General features: G+C 36.7%; 1 protein-coding gene across 12 annotated transcripts in view; it reads right to left on the reverse strand.

The window, feature by feature from the left end:
- Nucleotides 1–19584, reverse strand: part of FAM172A (family with sequence similarity 172 member A) — a 424698-nt gene that overhangs the window by 140982 nt on the left and 264132 nt on the right. For 8 of the 12 annotated variants that reach the window (XM_027038012.2, XM_015065295.3, XM_053201207.1 and 5 more), the window contains 2 exons: nucleotides 12352–12468; nucleotides 4608–4692 (listed from right to left, as the gene is read on the reverse strand). In XM_027038012.2, coding sequence (XP_026893813.1) covers nucleotides 4608–4692; nucleotides 12352–12468 — 202 coding nt within the window. Of the gene's footprint in view, nucleotides 1–4; nucleotides 139–169; nucleotides 235–4607; nucleotides 4693–12351; nucleotides 12469–19584 lie in introns of those variants that run through there. The other 4 variants (XM_027037984.2, XM_027037977.2, XM_053203506.1 and 1 more) reach the window with 4 other exon arrangements.

A 19584-nucleotide genomic window follows, 5' to 3' on the forward strand; every position in this document is an offset into this window, starting at 1 on the left:
GAAATCACTGATTTTGATTGAAAAACTGTTCAGTTTTTATAAGTATGTGTGGAAAATGCTGGGGGTTTGGCCCTCTTTTCTCATGATGCCAGTTTCAAAGGGAGGAATCTACCACTAGCAGAGGTCCAGGAAACAGTTCTTTTTAATTTTTTTTTTTTTTTTATTTTGGGGGGAGAAAAGATAGTCATGATAAGCTATTGTTTACTGCTATGCCCCCAACTTCCAGAATAGTACCTGGAATATAATAAGTGATAGAAAAACATTTGAGGAATAGATAGATATATGCTGGGGAGTGAACATGAAATCTCCTTCTGATTTAAGCAAATTTTTTTGGAATAAAAACCCAAAGGGAACAGAAAAGTTACAGGGAGCAGCAAATTCTGTCCTAAGAAAAATAAGAGCTACATAGTGAGAAGACTTAGTGATCAAATGATATAGTGTGCAAATGTGATAAAGAAGAAACTTAACATCTTTTCTCTGATACATTGTACAGCAAAGTCTAATGAGGCAGTCAGGGAACAAGGCTAGGAATGAATTATCTTCAATGAGCTTTTTACTGCCTTTTTAGAAAGCTGCTCTTAAATCCTACGATATCAGAGCAGGATGAGCCTTATAAGGCTTCAGCCCCCAAAAAGCTTCTGGTGGTTTCTACATAGGCTTGAGCGGTCACCAGAGGTGCAGTTTAAATCTGTTGTATAAATTACTTACTCCTGAAGAAGAATTAACCCCAAAACTGGGCAGCCTAAAACGATACACATTGAGCACACACAGCTTCTGTGTGTTAGGAATCTGAGTGTGGCTTAGCTGAGTAGCTGGCATAGGGTCTCACCATAATCAGAGTTGGCTGTATCTCAAGGCTGATCTGTGAGAGAATCCTTTTCCAAGGTCACACACCTGGCTGAGGGCAGGCCTCAGGTACTCACTGACTCCTGGCCAGAGCCACCAATTCTTTTCCACATGGGCCTCTGCACAGAGCTACTCACAATACAGCAGTTGGCTTCCATCAGAGAGATCCAGTCAGAGGACAAGAGCCTTAGCCAAGTCAGAGGACAAGAAAGACCCACATTCACTGGTCTTACCATATTCCCTGTTATCCCTTAAGCAGCAGGCTTCATAAAATGGTGACTAGGTTACAGTGCCTGTTAGGTGACAACACCTCGTGGGGTTGAGAATACATTGGTATTCTAGGGTGTGGTACATACCCTAAATCAGCATTTAATTCATGTGATAATTCTCCCAGATCTGGGAATGAAGGGATGGAAATGGGACTGGTTTCTCTTGTTATTACCCTCAGTGACCTACTAACAAAACTGTGTCTCCTCATTTCTATGATTTCAGGCTCTGCTGATCTAAAGGTCTTAGTTCCACAGAGAGGAATGCTTCTATTGAGTGACACAACAATGATTCCATTGAACTGGAAGCTGAGACTGTCATCTTGCCACTATGGGCTCCTTACACCACTGAATTAACAAGGAATGGAAGAGTATTACTATATTGGCTGGGGTGATTGATCCTGATTACTAAGGGATAACCAAGTGGCTACTACACAATGGGGATAAAGAGGAGTGTGTCTGCAATACAGCAAACCATCTAGGACACCCGTTAGTATTTCCTGTGATGAATGTCAACAGAAATCTACAACCATCTAATTCAGGCAGGATACCTAATGGCCCGGCTGTTTCCAATGAAGGTATGGGTCAGCCGACCAGGCAAGGAACCATGACCAGCTGAGGTGCTTGTTAAGAACAAAGGGAACGTGGAATGAAGGTAGTTTTAAATACCAGCTATAGCTACAGGGCCAGTTACAAAAATGAGGAATGTAATAACTATGGGTATTTCTTTCTTATTTTGATTTGAACACACATATTAAACATTTTTGTTTTCCTCTCTTATTTCTTTATCATTTCATGTAAGATGTGTCAGCATAATTAGCTTTATCTCTCAGTATTTAAATTACAGGATACAAAAGGTAAGAAGAGTGGACATCAGCCAAAGACAATAAAAGAACTTTGTATCCTTTCCTGAGGAAAGGGGTTGTGTGTTTTCGTTCGTACATGGGATAGTTGTATCACATCAGGTGCAAGCGTGACTTTGTTAATGTCTACAATTATTTGCAGATTAAGTTTGGTTTAAGAAGATGTGGATAACTGCCAAGGTGACAAGGGGTGAATGTGGAGGCTCTGTAATGTGTCAGTTTGGCTACACTGAACTATGTTTCCCAGAACTATGTTTCAAATTGTGTTTCTGGTTAGGATGCTACAGAAAGGAAATTTCTGTGGGACGTTTGGAGGGCTGAAGTCAAGCGGCAGCCATTTCTAGCTCATGTGTGTTGTAGTTCATCTGCTAGCTCAAGCACCGGCATGAGTGGCCAGAAGTGCACCTGTTCCACCCTCACTGAATTCCCCTTCAGCATCCCTGATGCCTGGGCCAGGTGTGTGTGTGTGTGTGTGTGTGTCTGTGTGGATAGGACACTGCCTTCTATAGGACACCCACACCACCAAGGACAGAAGCAAAAAGAACTAACATGAGCTTATGTCCATCCTCATGGGCTCCAGTTCATGCTTATGGGGGTCTCATTCTTGCTCTCCATCACTTTACATCCATCTCCCTTTCACAAAGGTCTGCTCTGTGGTCTCAAGCTCCAGCATGGATGCAAAGTCGACATTCTTACAGAGCTTAACCAGCTCTGGTCAAATCCCAGGTCAAATCCTTTTAACAAATCCTTTACTATATATAGTCAATCCTCATTATTTGTGGATTCCACATTTGTGAATTCACCTACTTACTAAAATTTATTTAAAACCCCCAAATTGATGCTCATGTGCAGAGTGGTGAAAAATGTGAGTTGCCTAGCTTGCATTCCTAACAAAGGTCAAATAAGGCCATGCTTAACTTTCTGGTTTCAGTTCTCTTGTTTCAGTGTCCTTTCCACAGACTATTTAGTGCCATGTTTTTCACATTTTTGTGCTTTTTTTTTTTTTTTGGCAATTTCACTGGCTGAAATGGCCTCCAAGGATAGCACTGAAGTATTGTCTAGTGTTTCTAACCACTAAGCCCTAGTGTTCCTAAGAAGACCGTGATGTGTCTTATGGAGAAAATTAATGTGTTAGATAAGCTGCATTCAGGTACGAGTTACAGTGTTGATGGCTGTGAGTTCAACGTTAGAGAACTCAACAATATTTATTAAATAAGGTGTCTTTAAATAGAAACATTCACAAAGCAAGGTTATACATTGGTTAATAAAAATGTTGTGGCCAGAAGCTTGTAGGAACCTAATCTTGTATTTCCCCAGGATTCACTAATTCAGCATTCTCAGCGACTTTATAGAACATAACTACTGATAATAAAGAAAGTTAATTATATAATATATATATAATACCATACATGTATATGAATGATTATATATACTATAATATATAACATATACACTGTATAATATATATAAATACACACATATACATATTATATAGATATATTGTAGCATATATATCTCCTATCTGTTTCTCTGATTGAACCTTGACTGACAGACCTGAAAAGTTTATCTATGACAGTGAGGCTGAGTTCAAGTTTAGGTATTTGTGATAGTGAAATACAGTGGTAATAATTTTTTACATAATAGTTCTTTACCTAATGTTTGAACTGTTCTCCAAATTATTTCCTTCAATTATATACACATGTCTGCAACTCTAAGTGCTTAGTGATTAACTGTTCACTATGACTGTCCTATGGAATAATTTGTGTTCAAAACTTCTGCTTGTTCTCTGACATCTCTGGCCAAAGCAAGCCCATTTTTGTTCTGCAGCCATAACCAGATACCACTGCTCATTTTGTGTTTACCATCCAAACTGGTTGGGAATTGTGAAAGCCAAAACCAGAAAGCAACAAAAAATATCATCACTCCTCTTATCTAGACATTAGAGATTAACGTACAAACTCTGTTGGCTGGAGGTCAATTCCATCCTTAAATTGTCTTCTTAAGCTCACCTGCTTCCTGAGGTACCTCACCCTCTACCTCTTCCAGTAGGCAGGCCCATGTTGCCTTTGTTGCCTGTGAACATTTTCAGATCCATTCCAGCCCTTATTCCTTACACTGCTCTGTTCCCTTTGCCTAGAATATCATCCTGATGTCTTTCTATAATCCACATCCTACCTATTACACGAGGTCCAGCCAAAATATTCTGCATGAAAAATTTTTCTAAAGGTCACAGCAATCTCTCTTCTCTGAACTCACAGCCTTGACTGCCTGTTCTATCACTGACTTGGTACTCAATCCAAGGCAAATATTCTGAGATCCTGATTAGCTACCAGTCCCTGTCTTAATCAACTTTTTATTTATGTACATCCTGTCTCCCTAAGCTTCAGCGGCAACTGTCTATATTACTTGCAAATTGCTTCACCTATTCATCTTTACTAGGTTTGTTAGTAAGCATTTTCAGCCACTTAACAAATTTCTGGTAGTAGATCAGACCCATGCCGTATGTTACCAATAATTCATTCAAAGATACGAGGCAGAACAACATGCTTAATTCGCAAAATAGAATTCCACATTTCATTAGCATATTTCTCACCCTAAAAAAAAACCCACACATTTCTCATCAAACACATACCTGCTGAGACTCGAGGACAATCGGGCAGCATGGACTCCACTGATGTGTCTAATGGTTCTGAGCTAGAGACCCAATTACAACAATTCTGCAATGCAATAGAGACAATTTTCCGTTGAAACATTTTTTAAACCAAGACCAACTTTTCTGGCTGCAGAGATAAATTTATCCTATATAATCAACCACTAGAAGTATATCCAATTTCTTTTCCATGCACTGTAAAAAAAAAATTCTTATATAAACAGTCAGTATTATTCATGACCAATGTGGCTGTGGAAAAAAGTTTATCTTCTACAATTCAGCAAATTATCTGTTCTGATAAGAAGACATGTAAGCTTCTGTGAATGATGATGGAATACATTTACAACAAAAGGCTAAGATTATAATTAAGGAAAACTGAAAAGGATGTCCATTTTTAATTTTTAGATGGAAATAAATATTAACTTGATCATATGAAAGAATAGCTTCATTTTTGAACTATAGCTTTGTCTCTGTAATACTACAAGAAATAAATTTTGCATTTACTCCTTAAAATTTGGCTTATATAAATATACTGTAATTTTTTACTTCAACCTGGGTTCAATGAAGGCTGTATCAAATAGTTCAAAAGAAATACAACCTAGTGAATTGAAGCTGTGTGGTTGAGGACACAAAGCCTTCAATATTAAAGCCAATCTTTAAGATAATGATGACTTACCATTCAGACAAATGAAATAAAAACATTGTATATTCCTTCTATACATTTTGATTCTGTATTTAAAGTCTGGCTTAAAAAATGTGATTAGCCTCATATGCCTTTTAAAAAATTTCTAACACACACACACACACACACACACACACACACACACACACACACTGAATTTCCAGACAGATTTTATTTTAAAAGAAATCATCCTATCAATCATGTTGGAAAAATTGCTGATTGCTATTCTGGTAAACAAGCATGTATTGTATATTTTTAGATGCTTGCTGCCCTGGTTGTGCACCATGGAATCCGTCCTCACTGTGGAAAGATCCTTGACTGGTAGATCAAGTGTCTTATTGTATTTCCTTAATTCATTCTGTCTGGAAGAAGATGTCAGCTGTGTTGCAGTGAGGAGAGAATTTCAAAGGCCCCAGTCCCCACCAATAAAGGCCGAGGAATGGCTTTTGAATAGATTTGTCAAGGCAACCCTACTGTTCTGGGACCAGGGAGAGCAGGAATAACATAAAGGAAGGGTTGCTGTATGAGATTAGAAAGTGAAGTTCACAAAGCATGGCAGATTTTTGTAAGAAACAGTAGATCAATGAAACTATTGAACTGTGTGGAAAAAAAAAAAAACCATGAAAACAAACACAACATCTAGTAATGTTCTTAAATGCTTTCTCTCTTTTTATATTTAAAATGGATAAAATATTAGTATTTTATGTATTACAAAAGCTTGATGGTTTAAAGTGAATATGTATTCTATAACTAGCACTCCTAATCTTAATTAGCAGATGAATGCAAAATTATACAATGTGAGAAAACAGAAATTATAAAAGAAGTAGGGTTTTAGAAGATATTTGATACATCTGAAATAAGTAAAATTAATATTATTATTGATAGAATACCACATCACAGAGTTCTAGATAATGCAGAAGATTAGCACACAATTAGCCAGCTTTTATATACAATGTGACACTTGCTTGTAAGAAATAAGTATTCTCCAAAGCAGTGTCAAGATATGTAAATGGATGATTCGTTTTATCATTCATCACAGCCCCTAATAAATTCAAAAATCATGACTTCTATAGGTACTAAAAATAGGCTCCCAATGATACAGGGAGATAGCTTCAATGAAGAATGACTTTCCCTTTTTCTCTCTTTTTCTTAAACAATTCAGTCTTTTCAATGACAGCAATTAGCACTACCTACAGACAGGCAGCGATTAGGTATATATTTTAATTATTATTCATCCTCGTAGTATCTCCAAATCTGATGAAAGTCAGCTATTACCCAGGTGATATGTCAGTCTTAATACTGCTCACCTACACTTCACATATGTAAAACTACGTCTTATAGGACATGTCTAGTATTAATGAAAATGATGGTACATTACAATATGTAGGCGATTAATCATTTTCTAACTCATTATCACTGACTTTAAAAAGCTGAATAAAATGGATTTTACCCAGGTCACCTTTAAATCAAACATTTAAAACAAAAGATAGGTTAATATTTATGATTCTGAAATTTCAGTTTTTATCTAGATCCATGTTTAGTCTTTGATCTCTCATAAAAATAGGTTAGAAAGTAAACATCCTATAAAGTGAGTATGTCCAAAAGTTCTCTGGAATGACAAAGTACCTGTGAAGGACAGTTAAGGCTTGAAAGAAGTTTGATGAGCGTACATGGACATGTGTGTGCACGTTCGTGTAACATTTTTATCCCACCGGGAAAAATATGTAGAGAAAAGGGTAAAACAATCAAAAAATATGTTTGCCATGTGACAGAGCATAACAAAATAAATAAATAAAGTGATAATAATAATATTATTATTAATGTAAACGTATGCAAAATACATGGAAATAAATATGAGAAACACACAGCCATTACACCTGAATTCACATGAATTCAATCTGTCTGAAATTCCATCATATCAAATCCAACTTCCTATTCTTTTTTTTTTCCCAACTTCCTATTCTGAGATGCATTTCTATAGTTTAAAAACTAGAGTTAAAAACCAAATTTCTTTCATTGTTTTCCTAATGCTTATTCTATTCCTCTTCTCGCTTCACCCTCACTTTGCCCTCACCCCAGTTCTTCAGCTGAGATGGACACTAGTGTAGTGTCCTGGACGGCAACAGAGGCAGCTGAGTAGGAAAGTCCTACCTAAATTCAGAACATGCTGGAGTGTGTCCTAAGCCCCTGGAGATCCTATTCTAAGGAGCAGCCAGGCATGCTTTACTATAGATAGCAAGTGAAACATGTTTGGGCCTCTGATGTATCCCTGTCTCATCCCAACCAGAGAGAAGGAAGCCCCTGGCCAGAGCCAAGAGTTTGGGATGCACAATGTAACTAAAGTTTCTCTGGGTTTGAGGGGAAAAAAAATTGGCAATACAGAGAGTATTTCTTAGAGTTAAGTGTTCTCAATTCAAAGGTCTTTTACTCTGAAATAATGAACTCACAGTTTTTTTGTGGTTATAAACTGTCTTCTTTATGAAATCCAAAATGTTGGGAACAATATTTCAGTGTAGATATGAAATGAATTAAAATTTTTAATAAGAAGATTAGAACTTAGTCTATTATATTTAAAGAGGAAAATATGTACTAAGTATCCTGTGCAAGGTAGCTGGAGATATATTTGCTGACCTGGTTGAATTTAGGTACTTCCTCATTTTTATTTTATTTACCTGAGATCCACCAATGCCTTAGAGGTAGAGCTTTAAAATGGAAGGCATTGTGTCCTCAGACAAGAACAACTACAATTCAGCAGATTGTATTTCCAAGGACTGCCACTTAGATCTGATGGTGCTGGGTAAGGGTTCATGACAGTTATGTAGAACCATACATCTGGCTTGGCTGGAGATTTTCAGAGGTCAAGAATATGTCAGGAAATGACATTTGCCCACTCAGCTTTTTTTAAAAAAAAATTAAAAGTATGTATTTAAGGTGTACAATGTGATGGTGATGATTTGAAACAGGCATACATTGTGGAATGGTTACTACAGTCAGGCTAATTAATTTTCTCACATAGTTACCATTTGTGTGTGTGTGTGTGTGTGTGTGTGTGTGTGTGTGTGTGTGTTGTGTGAAAGAACCAGAAATCTATTCTCTTGGCAAATTTCTAGTATTCAATCAGTATTGAATAGGTACTAAGTATCCTGTGCAAAGTATCTGGAGATATATTTGCACATCATGCTGTACATTGGGCCTCTAGACTTATGTACCCTTCATAAATGCAACTTTGTACCCTTTGACCATTTATCTCACCTCCCTGCCACTGGTAACCACTGTTCTGTTTCTATGTAATCAACCTTTTTAGATTCCACATGTAAGTGTGATCATGTAGTATTTTTAATTGTGTCTGTTTTTTTTTTTTTTTTTTTAATTATTTCATCTAGCATAATATCCTGCAGGTCTCACCCACTTGACAGTCCTGGAGCTTGAGATACGAAGTGTCTTTTAGGAGCTGCCTCAGGCTACTTTTTACCTCTCCTCATGAGTCATGGTTAAGTATGGATTCTTGGTCTTTTGGTTGGGAGTAGTTCTCACTCAGAGTGATTGTCAAAAGTAGCCCTCAAATTGTTATTTTAAAATTATATAAGTAATACAAGAATATAGTACTTAACTTTCTTTCTGTGTGCTAATTGCTAAAATTAAAAAAAAAGTAAATCAGCTTTTTATACTAAGTGAATAGTTAAAATCAATATCTTTATATTAATTTAAATATGCTTACAAAACAAAAAGCAGTTTTATCAATTTGTAGTATAAGAAGAATGACCAGGCAGTTTGTACCAGGAGACACTTCTAATGTTTTTAAAGTGGTGTTTGGTGAAATAAGGGAGTTAATCATTAAGAGGCCAAAAGCAATGAGGCTTCATCTATAACCAGACTACTATTTTTATGGACAACATTCCAGTTAAGTGAAGTTGTTTTTCTTGGGAGGCATATTTGCAAAATATCTTAAGATTTTGAGCCGATTGCAACTGAAGCCAGAGGAGGAGGTGCTGAGGGACACAGACATTACCCTACCACACCCTTCTCTCAACACCCGTGCTCAAGACAACAGCTCTTTTCTATTCACTGAACCCAGGGTTGTTTGTTCTTCATTATTTCAAGGAGTCTTGCAGAGTGGACAGAGACTAAAAAAAGAGAAAGAAAAAGCGACAGAGTTTTATCCTGAGTGCTGAGAAACACCAGATTCTTATTATGCCAAACCATACTGAATTCTCCCTGAGGGGGTCACACATTTAGGTGGGTTCCTACAAGGATATCTGGCAAAGGCTTCCAAAGTCTCCTTTTTTATTCTTGTTTTAGAGAGGCACTCCGAGCAGGGATAACTACAAAGTTCCACAACAGAGATCTAATAATTTTCATCTCTGGGATATTACAGTGTTTTCTAGAACACTACTTTTTTTCACAAAGTAGTTCACAAAGTAGATGGGATAGGAATTACTATATCTGAAACAGGCCCAGAATGATGAGGTGGCTTTCCCAAGACAATAAGCCTTCAGTAGAGTACCTGGTATATGCCAGATCTCAGTTAGTGATTTAGCTAGTGAGTGACTAAGCCAGATCATTATCAAAACTCAGTTCTTCTAACTCCTTGCACTGAATTACTACCCTATGGCAAGATATTTTGAATATGCAAATCATTCATAAAACAAAAGAATACAACTCATGTATTTTATATTACTTGCGGGCAAGAAGGTAACAACAGTAAGAACTATGATTTATTGAACTTCTTTAAAATGCCAATGTCCATGCATTTTTTTTATGTATGCTATTTTCCAACTGTACTTGCAAGGCAGGTATCATATTTCAGAGATGAAAAACTGAATCTCAAAGAGATTAAATAACTTAGCCAAGATCACACTCTTAGGTAAGTGACTGAGTTAGAGTCTGAATTTCGGTATGTCATAATAAAAAACTCTTCATGCAATTTCATGCTTAAGGCATAAATGAGGGAATTAAAAGAACTATTCAGGAATAGGTCATTTATAAAATTATATAATATTAAAAATTTTAATAAAAACTATGCTTACAAAGAAATTAATGCCAGTGCTGATTAAATTAAGATGAATTCAACTATTGCCTATTTCAGTCAGATGAAAAAAGGCATAGATTAATATATTCTGATTTTTGAAGGCAGCACCTACTCCAGTCTTCGTTACAAACAGTTGAAGAAATAAATCTACTATAGAGAAGCAGCTGCTGGTTACCAAAGGGCAGGTAGGCAGGAGGGGGGGCGGGGATGGGTGATATAGGTGATGGGGATTAAGGAGTGCACTCAGATGAGAACTGAGTGCTGTATGGAAGTGCTGAATCACGACATTGTACATCTGAAACTAATATTACAATGTACCTTAACTAAATGGAATTTGAATAACAACTTATGGTAAATCATAATAAATCAAAATAAATTTTGTTATGTTCGTCACCTGGAATGAGATATGAAGAAGTTCCAATTAAGAAATGATGAACAGGGATGTTTCTAGTTTGGGACAAGTACTAAGTTCCATAGTGGTTATATGTGGGGGAAAAGGTACGCTTATTAATCTTACTACTTACATAATGCTGGGAGATGTTTTCACACCCACTCGGACAAAAAAAAAGTATAGGCATGAAATACACAAAATTTCTCTTGAAAAAAAATTAGGCCCTTGGAGAAGATAATTAAGGATGTGGATAAATTGTGGAAGGAGAAATATGAAAAGCAATGTGGTTAGAAATCACCTGGATGTTAGAACAGATGAAAAGTCCACCTTTATATATTTATAACATTATGAGGAATGGAGTAAAAATATTTTAGATTTTTGCATCATGAAGGTACTTTTTCTTCTCTCTTTTTTTTTAAATCTGAAATTTATTGTCAAATTGGTTTCCATACAACACCCAGCGCTCATCCCAACAGGTACCCTCCTCAATGCCTATCACACAGCCTCCCCTCCCTCCCACCCCCCATCAACCCTCAGCTTGTTCTCAGTTTTTTAAGAGTCTCTTATGGTTTGGCTCCCTCCCTCTCTAACCTTTTTCTAATGGAAAGAATAACAACAACAGTGAAAACACACTGGTAATATTATGATTATACCACTATGGGATTATACAGCTTAGTCCTTCTATATATTCAAGACTCTTTCCAAACATTAACTCTCCAGTCCTTACAGCACACCATAAGGGCTGGTAGAAGTTGCCCACCATACCCATGGTAAGAGGTCTGCTGAATAAATGTCTGGGTTTTCTATTAAGAACAAGTGGGAGAAAATCAGGAAGGTCAACTAGTTCTCATTTAAAGAAATATATGATTTGGACAAGTGATATAGCATGGTGTAGATGATGTCAATTGCTTGTAATATTAGAAAGATAAGTATAAATAAAAAAGAAGTTTCAGCTGTACATCTATAACCAAAATAAAAGAAATAATAGGTTGAAAGTTAAAAAAAAAAAAAAAAAGGAGCATGTTCAACGAATCATGATAGTTTTCAGGCTCACTAGCCCTCAGGAATGGTAAAAGAAGTTTTCTTATCCTGAGCTTGGACCATGACCAGCCCATAGGTTTCTCCAGGCCCAAGGGTCCATCTGGCAAAACGCTATCAGCTTTTTACTTCTCCCCCTACTGGCAGTAGTGAGCCAATCCATTAAGAAGTGTCACATACTGACCACCTTTCAAGAAAAGGGTGAGACCCAATGTACATTAAGCTACTTTCCTGTAACTGAGCTGCACCAATGCTAAATAGCTGGTGGGAAAATTAAAAAATCAGAGAATAATAACCTCCTAACAGATCATGACCTTCTTTAGCCCAAGTTCCTACTGTATACTATATGCATACATAACATGCTACAGAAAGCCAAAAAAAGGGAGAAGGGCTTTCAGAAACACATTTGTTCTTCAGAAGGGTTTTCTATTATTATTTCAAGCATGTCTACTTTTTTATATTCTCTCTAAATGTTCCGCCTCTAGAAAGGGAGTTTGGGGGTGGGAGGTGATATAAGTTGGTGGGGGCTCAAGATATAAAGGCTCTCACTCATTCATCTCAGCATTGAAAAAAAATCTCGTCTCACCTCTCTCATCCATTCTCGAATCGTTTTGCCTGCTTCTTGATGCCACACATTGTGAACAGAGTCTGTCAACGCCACAGCAGTTACCTTACTTTTTACATCTGCTTCTCGTTGAATCATCTGTTTCAAAAAAAGGAAAATAAAATATTGGCTATAATTTTTTTCCCTACTGGGTGCAGCCTGCTTACTCATAGATAATAATATATTAAAACTGAAAAAGTAACAGGCATCTCTTGTTCAAAGTTACTCTTTTCTGTACCAAACGCATGCCCTGTTCTTGTCCAGAGATGTGAAAAGACCTAATATTTTCTTTTAAAAAGATAATGCCACTTACGTCTTAGAACTACGCAGCTCTATTATTTTCCATGCGGTTTGACAATTCAAGGATTAAAGGGATCACAGGGGGAAAAAGGAGGAATCCCTGAGGGTTTTTTTACAACTTTCTTCCACCACTTCCTATTTCAGTGCTTCAGGGAAGTTAGCACCTGGGGCTCACTGTTAGCTACTTAGGACTAACTTCTACTTATTTTCAGTAGATGGCATGTCAGTAATGAAAGATGTCTTTGCTTTGACTTCTCCAATTTAACTAGCCTGCTCTTCAACAGAGTCTTGTAATTCCTTGGTGTTTTAAATGCCCACAAAGATCTTTCTCTTCAAAGCCTATCAATATCATTTGGCTTTCTAATGTATTTCTTCACGTTGACACGCTACAGTATTACACTCTAACTTTTTTCTTTAGAATGCTATTTCTATAAAATTAAATGGTTCTGAAACTTAAAAAAGAGCCATTTGGCTTAAAGAAAACTGAAGAATTCATCAGTCGTCTGCAAGATAAAGAAAGTGAAAAATAATAGCTCCACATCAAAAGAATCATGAGAGGTTTTAATCTACTAAGACTAGGGACTCTGATTAACACAAGTATAAGAAAGCTTAATAAAAAATTACACTTAAATCAGGAAGCAGTAGCCCTAAATTTCATAGCCATGCCCTCACTGTTTCTTGGCATCAAATGTCTTTTCTCCCTCTAAAAAAGAGCAATTTCTTAATCATTTGCTATTAATTTCTATGAATTGTCTCTCAAAAGTATATAACTGCATTTTAAAACAGTGAGACTTCTGAGTGGTGATGAAAGCTCATACAGTGAACGTTGAAAAGCCAGGCTTCTGATACCAAATGATGCCTGTTGGCATTCTGAATGAAAAATGTCTCTCTCTGTTTTAAATGTCTTCAAATCCTACATACGCACATCCCCTCTCACTGAACACTACCTAATGGGAATCGAATTCACTGTTAATGCTGCTTCAGCAGAATTTCCACACCTTAAATCTTTAGGCCTTTTGTTTTCTGCTTATATAATGTGGAAATCTTAAAATCAATGTTGCTTATCAACATCATAATGTAACTGCAAAAATTCATCTTGCAATATCAATCATATTTTTAAAAGCATAAAATAATACTCTAATTCAGTACTTCACATTCATTATTAAGTAGTTTGCTACCTTATAGATTTTATTTTAAAAAGAGACTGTCATTCATAAAAAAGAACGAGATTGTGCCATTTGAGACAACATGGATGGACCTAGAGGGTATTATGCTAAGTGAAATAAGTCAGACTGAGAAAGACAAATACCGTATGACTCCACTCATAAATAGAATCTAAAAAACAAAACAAAACAAAAAACCTAAAAAGCAGAATAAGAACTATAAATATAGGGAATAAACTAAGCGGATGAGGCAGGGGGTTGGGCAAAATGGGTGAAGGGGAAAGGGAGCGATAGGTCTCCAGTTATGGAATGGGTAAGTTATGGGAATAAAAAGCACAGCATAAGGAACACGGTCAATGACATTATAATAGCAATGTAATGGGACAGATGGTAGCTATACTTGTGGTGAGCATAGCATGATGTATAAACTTGTCAAACTGCTAAGTTGTACACCTGAAACTAATGTAACATTGTGTATCAATGACACTCAAATTAAAATATAATAAAAAAATAAAACTACCTTAAAGAATAGATTGTCATGGATCATGCTGGCACTAGAATATAAAAATTTAAACTGACATCAGATAATAGAACTCAAAATTCCACAACAGTGAATCCACCTGGCTCATGAAGAAGCTACATGTCCTTACTCTCATTTTCTAAACAGTTAACACTTTTAGAGATCTAGAGCGATTGTTGCTAAAGTTACAAAACAAGAGCATGCTCTTCTGGTATTCTAAGAATATGTCTGCATTTTAAAATATTTGCCCTGGATTTTGTTGTGGTTGTTGTTAACAAATGCTGACTTCTGTAAGGTGGCGTTATCTGAAGACACAGAATATGGAAAGCCATTTGTGAAACGACATAAAATTAAGAGTCAAACAGGCTGAGGATTTAGTGGAAAAGCAGGAATTGTGGTAATTAAAATTCCAAACTTGGAAAAATATACAGTTGTTAGATGGACTATCAGAGAAAAAAACCTTTGGTCTGTTTTTCCATCTGGCTGACATTTCACACAATGGATGTGACGCTGTGTAACTTTTCTTCACAGAATCGAGCATGATATCTCTTATACAGTTTTAGTCCTTTACAGTATAAAAATCACTTTCACATTATATTACTAGGGGTGAAGAGTGGTCAAATTCTAGAGGATCTCAAAGAAGAGCGGGCTACAAATGAACCCAGTACAAAGAATTTCAAATATTCAACTGTTTAGTAGGAGTAGTAGAATTGTAAATTGGTGAAAATCTTAACAGTTTAGTTCTTTGGATTAATTTACCTCTATTCTAGCCTCACTGAAGGTACTTGCAACTGCCATTTCTGTCCAAAGCCTCTGGCTTCTTGTATGTGTTAGCTTGGTTCATAGCCCTTCCCTCTCTTACTGCCTCCACTGGGAGTGAGCACTGATGAAGAATGCTGGAGAATAGCAATGATGGGGTAGGGCGAACACAGGAATCAAGATTGTTTAAGAGACAGACTCTAGATAGAATATAGAACAGGTGGAGGTGCAAGGTGGTTTTTATTAGGATCCATGGATAGGAACTCCTTTGGAATTCCTTGCAAAATTCTGTCTGTACATGATAGGAATATTTTTCTGGCAGAGGGTACTAACCTTTCATTAGATTCTTAAAAGGATTTTAGTCTCTAAAAATAATAAGACCCTGTAATTTCAATGTTCCCATATAGTCTTGGATGAACTTTGAAGTACCTGCTAAGTGAACTCTTCAAACAATGAAGATCAATTTCACACCTATACCAATCTTTCAAAAATAAAGGATGACCTTCCATTTTTTGTTATAATGTCTTTAGTATGGTATCAATAGTTGAATAAAAGTGATAAAAAAATTTGATGTCCTAGACATCAACATCTCAAAGCTTCATGGCTTAAGAGGTTATATATGATAAAATTATAATTAAGATACTATTTATTTTTATTTGTGTGTACAATGTTTATTTACATCTGAGTAGGACTTCATAAATTTCAAAATGAATAATCATTCTTATTTTATTCTTAAATAATATTGAAATATATACAAAACTCGAATTATTTTTCCCATTTGTGGAGGAGGAAACTGGTTGAGAATTGGTTAAAGGCCACACAGATACAAAATGACACAACTCTGCATTGTCCATGCCTTTAAGTCCTGTGTTCTTTCATGAAAGTCACATGGGGTCTATTTCTCAGTAATATATCATAATGCTGTTACATAAATGAACTCACTTGATTAATCTCCTTTTCTTTACAGTATTTCAGTAACACAGTATTTCATTGACTTGGACATTTAAAAATGGTTAAAGAAATTCAAATCCAGATCAGTAAAGAATGTTGAAATTCTAAAAATCATACCAACATAGAAATCAGTCATGTGCTAAACCAGACTATCAGCAGCATTTAAAAATTATTGTTACAGTTCTAAAGTAAAATGATGTCTGGGATAAGAGGGAAAATTAAATATTTCTTTAAAACATACTGATGATTTGAAAATACATATTTGATGCTGCCACCTGATATTTTTGCCCCCTCGCTTTTTTTTACATTTATTTATTTTTGAAAGAGAGAGAGAGGAGAGGGGCATAGAGAGAGTGTGAGCCTCCACACTCTCAGCACAGAGCCTGATGTGGGATTCGAACCCATGAATTGTGAGATCGTGACCTGAGCCGAAATCAAGACTGAGTCACTGAGTGGCTGAGTCACTGTCTCCCTTTCTTAATTGTATTTATCTCTTCATAGTCCTCTCATCTTAGCTTCTACAAAATTCATTTGCTCTTTTCTTCCCCATATTGAGTGTTCCTAGTCTGACAAAAGCTTAACTAACCCAATAAATATGAAGTACTTTGAACAGATTAAAAACATATACCATCTGTATACAGGCTCATCATACTCTTAAAATATTTGGAGTTTGTATTATTTTTTTTTCTAGAGTACGATTTTAAACATTAAGTAACTGTAACAAGAAAAGAAAGCCTATCAGACCCTAAGAGTATTTGGTGAGATGAAGATCAGGGGACGGGGGGTGTGGTGTGGGAGGGCCATTGTCAGCAGTAGCCAGCCTTGCTCCTCTCCATGTGCACTATGGCCCTTCCTGCTACCATTTCTCCCCCGAAATCACACAGATCTTTTCTGTCCACGTACCTCCCCTCACCATGCTTTCTGCAAGGCCCTCAGAGGAAGGACCTGCCTACTATCTTCACAGGTACCTGGCCAAATCCAAATGTTCATGTCCCTTTAAAAGTTTCTTTATTCCCTTTCTGTACCTATTTCATTTTTCCCACACATCTATCATGAACTACTTTTAGAAAAGGAAAGCACAGACTCCTTTACTTCTACCAAATTAAGTTAAAAAGTTGCTGTCCACTTGTCTTAGCTTAGACGATAAGCTTTTGAAGGCAGGGGGATGTTCATGTTAGAGAGACACTCTGCCATGAGTCTTTGGAAGCAGTTTCACATCTCTAGCTGAGGGTCTTGGGTTTTGGAAATTATGAATCCAACCCAACACAAGGTTCAGTTCTCTCAACATAAAGAAGTGAACCCTGCATTGGGTTTGTCTTCACCCTAACCTAAAAGAAGTGCATTATTTCATTTTCCCATATTTGTGGCCCAGCAGCTATAGTGCTCAGAATAAATTATCTTAGATTTTAAAGTCCAAGGGGGCCTCTGGAAAGAAGGCAGTGTGAGTTGGGGGTAGGGATGTGATAGGTGCATACAGGTCCGTATCTATATTAGCATATATAATATGTTTTAAACATGTTTTTGAGGGAAATGTCTTAATGTCTTTCATCAGCAAAAGTCACTACCTTCCTTTAAAATTCTGACATGTGCTACACATATGCACTGTGAGGGTTACAGCATGTGAATTGCTTGTACAGGAAAGAATATTCTGAAAGAAAATCAAATAATGCATGTTTCCATCAGATTAGGATCTGATACTACTGCACATTTATAAATCTGAGGATCATTACTACTGCATGAGCATGAATGAACCATCACTCTGATTAATAGCACAGTTGAGATGTCTTTTAAAAATGCGCGTGTGTGTGTGTGTGTGTGTGTGTGTGTGTGTGTATAAATAGATTAGCTCCCTCTCGAGCTCCTGGAGTTAAGATTGCGGATTAAACTGTTTCAAAGGTTTGAAAAGTGTGAAAATGTGGCACCTTGTAACATTTTTGTTGTGCAGATTATAATTACACTCAGTGCTTCTAGTTGAGTGTAGTTTTTATGTAGTTTGATAAGCCATGTTACTTTACCACAAACCTCTCCCATCACTTTACATTTGTGCCTGTACATCTCCTGGCTCATGGCACACTGCCCTGTGTGCTATCAGGCCCACTGGGTTGGAAATGTATGTTGGGCCAAGATGACTAATCAGCCAACGCTGGGTTTGGCAGAGTCTTTTCTGTTAATGTCTTCCTGAAGATTCTTTTGTACATGTCAATCCCAATAGTGTGCTATTCACAGAACAAATATCACTTTTGCCACAATATTGAAACCTCGGTCCTGTCACCCAAGGCCCTTGAAGTACCTCTAGTGATTACAGTGAAATATACACACTTCAGTAGATGAAATATGAAGACTAAACTGCCCAGCAGGAAATCCAGACAACTGTGACATTCAGCTCTCACATGCTACTCAGTTCACATTTCTAATCTGCATTCACATCTTTTTTTTTTTCTTCTCTTCTTCTTCTCCTTCTTTTTCTTTTTCTTTTTGGAAAGTAGAAACTTTCGAGTAAGCAGTCTTTATAAGGGATGCAGTGGTTAGGTTCAAGGATTTTGGAATCAGATTCCCTTGTTTCAACTCCCTGTTCTGCCGCTTCCGGCAATGATCCCTTGAGTGAATTACTTCAATTTTTTCTGGGTCTCAGTTGCATCACAGGTAAGAGGGAGATGGTAAATACATCTAACTCACAGAGTTATTTTGAGTTGAAATGAACCAAATATAAAGCGACTAGTGGAGGATGTGGCACATTGTACACAATTATAATAGATGATACCATAAAAACACACCAGACAAACTACTCCATATTTGTAAACTAGCCTTTCTCAGTGTAAAAGGTAACAGAAGCTTACCCAAGAATACCTTTAATGACAAATACTGGTTTTTAAAAAGACACAGGTCCATGAAAGAGAAGAAACTTATGACAGGCTGGTTTTGCTTTAGAGTACATGGTTCAGTAATTCTAAAACTACCTGGCCGAGAAATAGAAAGAGGTGCTTATTGTGTTTGTTTAAGATCTTGTAATCAGAACACTGGACCTGTAATAGCACTATGCGCTTAAAAATTACAACAGAATTGGTGAAGCCATACTGTGGCAGCTCTCGTTTCCTGCCATCAGTGAGCCCTTTCAGAATTACTTGGGCCAGCAACAAAGCATGGAGCCGTGGCATAGCAGTGCCAAGCTGGCAGCGAGTCCCTGTACCACTTTGTTTCCTACATAGAGGAAGTATAGCTGACTACATTTAAAAAAAAAAAGAAGACAATCACAGAGATACGAAGTATGTCAGGAGGAAGGCAGCATAGTGTTGCAGTTAAAAGCATGCATGAGCTTTGGAACTCCTTGTCCCTAAATTTTAATTTTTGGTTCATCATTATGAGAATACAAAAATGGGAATAATAATAGTAGTAGTTACCTCATAGGATCACTGAAGGACAACTGAGACAAAGCATGGGAGCAATCAATATTGTCAGCTGCTATCATTATTACCTTGACATTCATTTTTAATTTCTGAAATCTGCTCTTCCTTTTAAATATGC

This window comes from Acinonyx jubatus, chromosome A1 (genome assembly GCF_027475565.1).
Source record: "Acinonyx jubatus isolate Ajub_Pintada_27869175 chromosome A1, VMU_Ajub_asm_v1.0, whole genome shotgun sequence".
NCBI lineage: Eukaryota > Metazoa > Chordata > Mammalia > Carnivora > Felidae > Acinonyx > Acinonyx jubatus.